Genomic DNA, 11,562 nt, shown 5'->3' on the forward strand with positions numbered 1-11,562 from the left:
TTCCTTTTCTTTGGGGAAATAAAATGACCTTTGGGCCTGTCCTGTCTTCCTCCCTGGCTTGTTTGCACCCTCACCTATCACCCAGCTGCTGGATCCCCTGGATTCCTTTGTGCCTAGAATCTTCCCACCCAATCTGGAAGAAAAGCCCCTAATTAGAGAAAACCCTGCTTTCTTGGGGATTTCTTCTTGCCAAGAAGTCATTCCCCAGCACTGTGCCCCAACAGCACTGGTCAGTCACCTTTGCCAGGCAGAGAATATTCTCCTTGGCCCGGAAGGAAGAAAAATAAAAGTTTAAATATTTTTTGCAGCTTTTTGTGTTCTCCAGTGACCCCCCAGAATACTTTTCTTTTTTTGTGTAAACAAATAATACTAACACCTTTTAAACAGCATGTGTCTTTCAGGAAGCCCCAGTGTGTGTCAGCCACATCCACACTGATCTCTGCTCTAGGGCCTGCTCCTTTGCCCAGACAGACTCTCGCTCCTCCTCGCACATGCATGTTTCTCAGATGCTTGTCTGTTGGTCACAGAAGTACTCCTGGGCAGTGTGCTGTAAGCCTGAGCTGGCATCATTTGCTCTCAGTATATGCTCAAGCTTCATTGACGGTAACCTGCCTCCTTAACTTGCTTCTGTGAAAGTCTAGCTACATCTTCCCCATGCAGTCCTTTTGCCGTTTCCTTTTGTATATACCCCAAAAATGCATGAGCATTACTTTCCACTTCAATTTTTTTCCCTCACACACTAAGAACTGTTCCTATCCAGATGGCATCATCATATTGTCCTTGCTGATGGTGGACAAGAATTCCAGGTCTTCTACACTGCCTGTGGGAGTGAGCAAAGGATGAGCAGCTGCCCTGCCTCTCCTGTCTCCCTTACCTTTCCCTCACCAACTGCCCCATTCCCACTTATCCTCATGTGCTGTCAGATATTCACCTAGGTAAGGTATCCCAATACCCCCAGAAAGCGTGATCCAGTATCCTAGTATTAGCTGAGCTGGAGTGCTCACTCGGCCTGTGGCTCCATGTCCAAGTAATAGTCTCTATCTGCAGTGTGCCCCAGAAACCCGTATACCAAAAGAAAAGCCTAATGGGAGTGCTTGCTACTGTTGGCCAGCTCCTTCTGCTCTCTCCCTCTCCCTTCTGGGCTGAGCCAGGTATGGGCTGAAACCTCCAAACCCAAGAGCCACAGCAACCCTCTCCTCTGTGTGGGGAAGATATGTCAGAACAGGAGCACTGCAGAATCACACAGTGAGTGTGTGCTGCCCAGCCCATCATGAAATGCCCCTGGGCACCTGGGAGTTCTGTAACACAGACCTCACTCTCATTTTTCCAGTGGAAGATACAGGGTTGAAAATTGTGTGAGCAACTCTCAGAGATTCACCCAACCAAGGTATAAGTCCACAGTCCACAGAGCATGCTCTAGAGACTCACAAACATTCTGGTTTTCTAGTGTGGGATTCATTTTATGAACTATCTCAAAGCTGGCTAAAGGGTTTCCTTGAAAGCCTGCCTAGACTTCATGGTCATTTCTTGCTCTGACTCCTATTAAATACAGTTCAGCAAGCTACATTTTTACTCATTTTAGCATAAATGATTTTTTATCATTTTTCATAGAAAAGATGTCAAACTTGTGTAACAAATGCCCCTGTATCCAGTCCCAAGAACTTTTGGTGAGAGTTTGCTGTATTTATTTTAGCCCATATCTCTCCATCTTCACAATCTACCCATCTTGCCTATCTGCACACACTTTTTCTCCTTTTGTTGAGATCTCACCGTGTAGCCCAAGTTAGCACTGAATTCAACAGTCCTCCTGTCTCAGAATGCTGAGATTACAGGCATGTGACTCTCACACCTGGCCCAGGATTTTATTTGTGTACAATAGAAGTACATTGCAAACATTAGCAACGACTCCAGGGGAACTTTATCTGCATGTTACAGGAGTTTACTTTTTACAGCTGTTTTACAGGTAAAATATACATAGAGTGGCATGCACACATTTAAGGAGCTCAAGGCTCATTTTAATGGGACTCCATCCTACCCATCTTGAGACTGGTTTTTGAAAAAGTCATAAGAAAAATAAAGATGAAAGAGTATAGAGTACCTACAGGTTTGTCAGTATGTGGACATATGTGATTTTTAAGCTATTCATACTGACTGGTTCTGCCTTGGCACAGTTTGTATAGGCTGGTTGTAGAGGAAAGAATCTGGTAAAGTAGGAAGGCTGCTAACCTGTAACAGTGGAGGTAGACCAGTAGAATCATACTACCTGAGAAGAATAGATAGGGTACACCTCGAAAGGACATAGCTTTAAATATGCTCAATGGGTCTCTGAGAGCTTAGTCCAGAAGGTAATTTCAGGGATTAGATTTGTCATCTGTCTTAGGCAAGTTTTCTATTCCTGCACAAAACATCATGACCAAGAAGCAAATTGGGGAATAAAGGGTTTATTCAGCTTAAACTTCCCACATTGCTGTTCATCACCAAAGGAAGTCAGGACTGGAACTCAAGCAGGTCAGGAAGCAGGAGCTGATGCAGAGGCCATGAAGGAATGTTTCTTACTGGCTTGCTTCCTCTGCCTTGCTCAGCTTTCTTTCTTTTTTTTAAAAAATTTTTAATATTTTTTATTACATATTTTCCTCAATTACATTTCCAATGCTATCCCAAAAGTCCCCCATACCGCCCCCCACTTCCCTACCCACCCATTCCCATTCTTTTGGCCCTGGCATTCCCCTATATTGGGGCATATAAATTTTGCAAGTCCAATGGGCCTCTCTTTCCAGTGATGGCCGACTAGGCCATCTTTCTATACATATGCAGCTAGAGACAAGAGCTCCGGGGTACTGGTTAGTTCATCATGTTGTTCCAACTATAGGGTTGCAGATCCCTTTAGCTACTTGGGTACTTTCTCTAGCTTCTCCATTGGGAGCCCTGTGATACATCCAATAGCTGACTGTGAGCATCCACTCCTGTGTTTGCTAGGCCCCGGCATAGTCTCACAAGAGACAGCTATATTTGGGTCCTTTCAGCAAAATCTTGCTAGTGTATGCAATGGTGTCAGCGTTTAGAAGCTGATTATGGGATGGATCCCTGAATACGGCAGTCTCTAGATGGTCCATCCTTTCATCACAGCTCGAAACTTTGTCTCTGTAACTCCTTCCATGGGTGTTTTGTTCCCAATTCTAAGAAGGGGCATATAGTTGGAACAACATGATGAACTAACCAGTACCCCGGAGCTCTTGTCTCTAGCTGCATATGTATAGAAAGATGGCCTAGTCGGCCATCACTGGAAAGAGAGGCCCATTGGACTTGCAAACTTTATATGCCCCAATATAGGGGAATGCCAGGGCCAAAAGAATGGGAATGGGTGGGTAGGGAAGTGGGGGGCGCTATGGGGGACTTTTGGGATAGCATTGGAAATGTAATTGAGGAAAATATGTAATAAAAAATATTAAAAATTAAAAAAAAAATCCGGGAATGCGATGAAGTCAAAATATCACTTTTTGCAGATGATATGATAGTATATATAATTGACCCAAAAAATTCCACCAGAGAACTCCTAAACCTGATAAACAGCTTGCTTTCTTATAGCCCAGGGATGGCACCACCCACAATGGTCCCTCTCCCTTGATCACTAATTGATAAAATAGCTTACAGCCGGAGGCATTTCCTCAACTGAAGCTCCTTTCTCTGTGATAACTTCAGCCTATGTCAAGTTGACACACAAAAAACAAACAAACAGGCAATACACCATCCTATCTTAAGCAACCAGACATTTAGGAAAAGTAATTAGCTATCAAGCCACAGGGATTACAGTCCCTGAGAGACACCATAGCAGACTGTGAGGCCTGCATCCAACATCTCATAATCCAGCAGCATCTGAGCTGTGGTGTAGAAAGGGCGCTGACACAGGCCCATCGTCCTAGTTAGGGTTACTGTTGCTATGGTGAAATATCACGAACCAAAAGCAATGTGGGGAGGAAAGAGTTTATTTGACTTACACTGAAGGAAGTCAGGACAGAAACTCACACAGGGCAGGAACATGGAGGCAGGAGCTGATGCAGAGGCAATGGAAGGGTACTGCTTACTGGCTTGCTCATCCTGGCTTGCTCAGCTTTCTTTAGTATGGCTCCACCTACAATGGGCAGGACACTAACCCATCAATTACTAATTAGCAAAATGCTTTCAGGCTTACCTACAGTCTGTTGTGTAGGCATTTACTCAGTCAAGGTTCTACCTCTCAGATGACTTTAGCTTGTGTCAAGTTGGCATAAAAGTATGCAGCACATCCAAGAACTCCTTGTTTGTGGAGCAGAGCTTCAGTTCCAGAGCATCAAAGCATCTGCATACATAGTGAATGTTAAAGAAGAGATGGTGACCCAGAGCAATCCGGAGACCTGCAGAACCTAGTGGAGTATTTAGCAGAGCAGGGTTTGATAACCCAATACACGTCAAGGTGCAAGAAGGACCACCAATGGAGAGTGGAGGAGGAGAATTTGGAGCTCTCATAGACTGAGAATAATTCCTTCATATCTTCCCAAGCGTACTCAAAATGTTGGGTCTTTTAAACATGCTCTTCTCTTAGCAGTGGGCAACAATTTTCATGACCCTCTGCTGCCCCAAAATTCTTCAAACAAGGACCAACTTACTTCCAAATGACCACATCACGTAACAAAGCTTAATAATATATGTATGAATGTGAAACTGTTTAGCAAATTTCAAGGAAAAATTTGGCAGCATATGGCATCCAGTCACGATCAAGTAACAAAATGGTAGGCTAGTCTGAAACAATAATTAATGACTGAACATGACTGTACCTGCCCCATAATGATCCCAGATATTAGAAAATAGTTACTGTAGCTACATCTAAAGACTACACATAGCAAGCATGTTCATGATTATAGCAGGATTAAATTATAAACTAATAATAACATGGCCCCAGGAAAATCCCCAAATATTGAAATAACATAGTTTTAAATAAAAAGACTACTCAAAGGAGAATTAGAAAGTAGCTTGAGGTGATTGTGAATTACAGCAGGAAACTGTGGAGTGCTGCTACTATAATGTTTTCAAGAGAAATTCATGGTGCTTCGTTGTTCTAGGACTGGATATTCTTCTGTAGAAAGCTAGAAAAAAGAAGAGCAAAACTGAAATCTCAAGTTAGCAGGAAAAAGTAAAGGTCATAGCAGGAATCAATAAAATAAGAGGAAAGTGATTCTAAAAGTTAGACCCACTGTTCGTTCTAAAACAAAACCAATAAGTGGAAAACTCTGGCACAGGATATACCAAGAGAAAAAGTGTTTTGGTTTGGTTTGGTTTGGGTTTTTTTTGTTGTTGTTGTTTTTATGTCAATTTCAGGAAGGAGGTATAACATCACAGATTCTCCAGATATAGTAAGAGATTATGATATGAAAGGAATATCACAAACAACTTCACGCAGGGGTGCGTTACTTTAAACATACCAATGTCAAACAATGAAGATACAAACGCCAAAACTCCAGAAGAAATACATGAGCTGAACAAACTCCACATCTGATAAAGAGACTGGATAATAAGCAAAAAAAAGACTTCACGCACGTGTGTGCCATACACATATTCACACACATGCACTCACAGACACATACCACACACACCACAAACACAATACAACACACACATAAATACACATACATACCACTTCCAGGCCTAGATAGCTTCACTAATTAGCAGGTCCCAATGTACTCCAGTTATTGATTCCAGACCCAGGTATGATAAGAGAACAATATGAGAGGTGATGGTGCTTGGTGTGTCCTAGAACATGAGAAATGTGTTCAAGGAGCACAATGTTAATGTTTAAAATCTATTCCCATATGAACTACTTTTTAAAAGAAGAATGAATACCTGCTCAGCATCATAAAACCCACAAAATGCCTGTTTTCTCTGCTTTTCTCAACACGTAACAGAGCAAATAAGGAGGAGGGCAAGAAGATGGGTGTACTTGTTTTCACATACAATGCTCACAGCAGTTTTATTTATAACTGCCTCAAAGTTGTGAACAACTGCCCATCAGAAAAAGAATGAATAAACAAATATGATGTGTTCATGCAGTCTTCACTGCAAGAACAGTGACGCTGAAACCTGCAGTAATGCAGATGAGTTCAACATAATTATGCTCTAAGAAACATGGCCGTAAATTTTAGTCATATTGCTGGATTGCTACAAAATTCCAGAAAATATAAACTTCTCTGTAGTTGTTAGGTGATTGGTGACATTTGAGAACTGAAGGAAATTCTGGGAAATCTTGTGAGTGGTGTTGTGATCTTGATTGTGGCCAAGGTGCCAGAGGGACATGCATTACTAAAACATAACTTAATCCCAGCATTAGGAGGAGCAGAATCCATTGGACTGGCCATAAGTGAGAGTTCAGATGGATAATAGGTTCCACATAAGACTGTGTCTCAAGTGCATGCATATGCTGTCTACCTGCCTGCCTTTCTCTCTGTCTCTATCTCTTTATCTCTCTCTATCTCTGAGGCAGGGGTGATGTGTCTGTGATATTTCAGTTGTTAATACAGTAAACATTTATTTAAAAACAAACCTCTTCTTCCCATGTACCTCAACCAGGACAGCTACCTTAAGGTAGCCTCCTCTGGCGTGCCCTCCTGCTCTCAGTTCTGCCTGTCTTCTCCTGGCTATCTTCTTCCTAGAGCCTCCCCTCACTGCATTGGTCACTGCAAAGATGTTGCATTCTTCTCCCCCTGCAGGCTTTCACCACAGGGAATCAGGAAAAAACATTTTTTTTAACAGTTCATTAAGTACCTTTCAAAATAAGTGCTTCCATGTGGTTCTCTCAAACCACATGACAGTTTTTCAGCTTCTTAGTGTTCTAGACTCCACAGTGAAGATTTTCTGCTGGTTTGAATTAACAACTGAAGTCTAACTAAAGGGTCATGGAGGGAGGAGACTGGAGTTTGGAGGGAAGCACTATTGGAATGTATGGGCTGTACTACTCTGGGCTATGGTAGGGTCCTTTATGAGGTGCTACCACCCCTTGGCCATTTTTCAACATGACCCTAGAGCTGCCTCTTTAGCTTCTTTCTAACTCATCCCGTCTCCCAGCTTCTTCTGTGGCTCATATATGCAAGTAACACTGATGGCTATGGTTGTATCTTCTCCTAAACCTTCCAATTGGTTCCTGCTATACTTCCCACCATTATGTCTAGCTTTTCTGAGGCACCCTGTAGGCAGACTCTTTTTTCTGAGTCCAACTGAGGTAGCTCTGACCACATCCCTGACCTTGCCTTACCCCATCCTGTCCCTGACCCCTTAATACCACTTGATTGTGTTAGATACAGGTCTTGTCCTAGTGATTGGGCCCTTGAGCTTCTGTCTTCTTTTTGCTTTTTGCTCTACACAGTAGATTGTGCCCTACACTTGGATTGTGGCTATAGTTCCTCCATGCATATTTCTACCTCTTGCAGAAATTTCTTCCCTTCTTAACCAAAGACTTCTGCAGCCATGTTTCTCCACATTTTCCTTGGCTCTGGAAATCTTTCTGCAGGGTTTGGGAGGCCATGCACAAGCAGATCTCCTGTGGGAATCCTGCATATGCTTTTCCTTCTTCTGGGGATGGAAGAATGGAACTAGAGCAGGGGTGTGGAGACTTGTAGATGTCAGGTCAACTGGAGAGCCCTTGTGAGGTCATACCACAGCATGACCACTGTACAGCTTCACAACTGGTAGCTGTGAGTAGGGCTTCTACTTATATCTTCTTATTCCCAAGTTTCAACAATAAGGCTGCCAAGAGATGCCGACCCCAGAATATGAAGCACTAGAGGTCAGAGGGTGCCAAAAGAGCTGGGGAGATGTTCCTGAGCCCACATGAAGACAAAAGGAATTGAGCCGAGTATACAAGTGGTCAGAGGGTCTGTGCTCTAAGTAGGTCTTGCTGATGAGCATTTGACCCAAAGGCACTTATGTAAGTCCCCTTTTATCACAGAACTCTGATTAAACATCACTATACTAAAAGTATTTTCTCCACTCCAAAGCTGGGACATCTACCTGATTTGTTGTACCACTATCCCCATGGGGTCATCCTTCACACATTTCCCATTATAGTGTCAAAGATGGAGGCAAAGGGACATAGCACTCCCTTCATTCACAGGTGTTAGTGGAACTGTGAGGCTCCCAATATCCTTCACCAAGTCCATGCCTGCTGTTGTAAGAAGAAGCACGAGGCACATGGTTTAATGAGCCATAGACAGTGGCTTCTCTCCAACTAGGAGATCAGGGATTGACCATGTATGATGATGTTCAGTGCCATTGGGCTAGAAGCACAATAGAGAGATTCTAGGCCTGGATTAGACACTAAGCCTTTGAGAGATGCTATACTCCCAAGGGACCTAGTCACATCCCAAAGCTGTCACCTGGTCATTCTACCACCTGGAACTGAGATGTTCAGCTTACAAATATGAGAAAATGTTCTTCCACACATACCTTACCCATTATTCTTGAATTATAGTGAGAATGTTGGGACGATTAATTGAGAGAGCATGTAGAGTGGCAGTTAGCTGGGTCCTGTCAACCCAATGGTGCTTGTGTTCTAAAGGAATTTGTAGCTTTGGGGTATTTGCTTTGGTTGATGACCTAAAAAGGTAGCACACTGTGATGGTTTGTATATTCTTGGACCAGGGAGTGGCACCATTTGGAGGTGTGGCCTTGTTGGAATAGGTGTGATGTGGTTGGAGTAGGTGTGTCACTGTGGGTGTGGGCTTAAGACTCTCACCCCAATTGCCTGGAAGTCTGTCTTCCATTAGCAGCCTTTGGATGAAGATGTAGAACTCTCAGCTCTGCCTGCATCATGAGAGCCTGGATGCTGCCATTCTCCCACCTTGATGATAATGGACTGAACCTATGAACCTGTAAGCTAGCCCCAGTTAAATGTTGTTTTTTATAAGACTTGCCTTGGTCATGGTGTCTGTTCACAGCAGTAAAACCCTAGCTAAGACACACACAATAGCAAATTCCCAGCCAGTCTTCTTCAGCCTGGAAGATACTCCAGGAGAGAAACAGTGATTATTTCACAGGACATCCATCTCCTTAACTCATTTTCAGAGGCAGTAGAGATAGACCCCAGTTCCTGATTTCCTGTTGTTGGGCTATCAGGAGAAAACTAAACCATCAGGATCTGTGTGATCTTTCCTGTCACATAGAGGAAGAACTTCATGCTCCTTCATCCACACCACAAACTCTGGTCATGCACTTTAGATAGGTGGAGTGAGTGAGTCTACTAGGGTTCCTGCCTCCAGGTGTCTCTTCCAGCAAGGAGCAATGAGATGCTGTGGGAGGGACCTGCAAATAAACATCCACAGATTCTATGTTACTTGTTTTCTCACAAGTCACTGGAAGGTTATAAGCATGTTTGTATTTTAGAAAGGTCTTTGGGAGAGTGAGAAGCATGGCCAGTGGTCTAGATCTCAGTTCTTCACCATCTTTTACAAGGATGAGCATGCATAACTCTCTTCTGAATACTTTGTTGCCCACAGAGGCAATAACTCTACCCATCTTCACTGCAGGTTCCCTTGCTCGTGTGAAGTCCTACCACTGAAGAGACCACCTGCACAGCTCCAAGTATCATCACTTTAGAAATCCACATGACAGGAAATGAAACCTTCAAGAAGTGGCGGTACTTTCCTGTCTCCAGGCCAACTTGCCCACGATGGATTTTCCGTGTTCCTACATAATGGTCAAAGGGGAGATACTGCTTTGCTGTGTGACTTGTGTGCCAAGGACATATGATCTGCCTCTGAATGCTCACAGTTGCCAATAAACTGCTCTTGTTGGCAGAGTAATGGGAATACACAGGCTGGAGCCCAGCACTCACACTTGATTATAGCTATGGGCACAAGGAATTATGCCCTAAGTTGATTTTTGGATCTTTGAGACTTTGACCACATACACATGGTTAAAATCATTTATGATCTTTTGAATTCTAGGTGTACAAAAACATAAATCAACAGAAATAGTCAGAATCTATTACATGCTCCAGGATGCTGTTTCTGGAGTAAGAAGCACAATGGAGGAAGGCTGCTGAGATGACTTTTGCAGGATAGAATAGCATCAGATTCATATTTGTATTCCTCACACAGTGAAGCCTCACACCTCACAGATGATCTTGGATTGTGATCTGACCAACTAGCTTCTAAAATTCCACTGTTGCTGCCCAGAGTATCAGCCCTACTTGACCCTCTGAGCAAGACATTCCTGGCTCCTTAGAAGATGATGGGAAGCAGAGATGAGAACACTGGAAGGGTTGTCTGTTTTCTGTATAGATGTGTCCCACTTGTATAGTTTCCCCCCTCCCCCATCCCCAGTGTCCCAGAAGGCTATGACATGCATCAGGTTACTGTGAAGGAGCCTTGCATGGAGCCTGAGATTTCACCAGTAGCCTTCTGAAATCCTGCACAGGGCCAGAGAGCAGAGTGTTGAGGTCCTATATGTAGCAGAGGGCAGTCCACATTGTGCTGCACATTCTGTGGCTTACATTTTATCCTGACACACTTTGGCATGGTCCAGCAGCTGCCCTGGTATTATATGACATTCTTATAGTACATTGTGGGTAGACACCATCTTTAAAGAATTTAAACTCAGCAGGAAGTTTTGTGTTTTTTTTTTTTAATGTATCTCTAAAACCTTTTCTTATATGGAGAAAATCAAGACAGCAATATAAGTCAAAATGAGTTCATGATATAAAATCTCTGCCTTACTGAAAAAAAAACAAAACCATGAAATCCTTTTACTATTTCCCCCTGTTTTAAATCTAGGCATCGGGTAGAGTGGGAACTTGGTACTGTGTGATTAACATTGCTAAACTTTCTCAGTGAGGCAAGAGCTACCAGCCAATTGCTCTTAGTCACAGCTGTCTGCTCTTTCTCTTAGTGCCACAAATAAATGCAAATCCAATGCTGTAACTGTCGTGTGGACTTCATGCTACAGTGTTCATCCTGCCTACAAAATGGAGGGATTAATCTTTTCTGCCAACAAATATTTTGGCTGCTGTGTTAATCAGTGTTCCATCACTGTGACCAAACACCTGAGGTAAACAGTTTAAAGGGGTTTATTTTGGCTCAGGGTTTCAGAGACTTTGGCCCTGTTGCTGTCCCTGTGGCAACACAAGACATCAGGACAAAAGCGTGTGCTGGAGGCCTCTGCTCACCTTTATGACAGGACACAAGAAAGAAAGGAAGGAGCTGGGATCTTGCTATCTCCTTGAGATGTGTGACAACAGCTTTCTAGCTTCCTTCCTCTATGCCTCAGTTCTGGAAGGTTCCCTCCCCATAGTGCCGCAGGCATAGGTCTTTGGAGGACTTTAAAAGTCAAACCGATAGATGAAGCTTCCTCCATGCCTGTGTGTTCCTTCAGATAAGATCATCATAACCAGAGAGTTTAGATGATACAAGAAACAGACTTTTAGCAAAATGCTAGGTATAGCAGATTAAATACTATAGAGAAAAATCATCAGGAAAGGGGTGAGAGACTCAACCAGGTTGATAAAGAAAGGCCTTGGTTTGGGTGAATTACTCAAGGAAA

At 43.2% G+C, this 11,562-nt stretch overlaps 1 protein-coding gene across 7 annotated transcripts in view; it reads left to right on the forward strand.

Annotated features, from left to right (window-relative positions):
- Positions 1-10,943, forward strand: part of Cobl (cordon-bleu WH2 repeat protein) — a 229,565-nt gene extending 218,622 nt beyond the window's left edge. For all 7 annotated transcript variants that reach the window (XM_029483414.2, XM_029483412.2, XM_085829103.1 and 4 more), the window contains one exon: positions 9,549-10,943. In XM_029483414.2, coding sequence (XP_029339274.1) covers positions 9,549-9,566 — 18 coding nt within the window. In that variant the 3' untranslated portion in view covers positions 9,567-10,943. The remainder of the gene's footprint in view (positions 1-9,548) is intronic.
- Positions 10,944-11,562: the final 619 nt, after the last annotated feature.

This window comes from Mus caroli, unplaced genomic scaffold (assembly GCF_978045245.1).
Source record: "Mus caroli unplaced genomic scaffold, Mus_caroli_1 scaffold_13, whole genome shotgun sequence".
NCBI classification, from domain to species: Eukaryota; Metazoa; Chordata; class Mammalia; order Rodentia; family Muridae; genus Mus; species Mus caroli.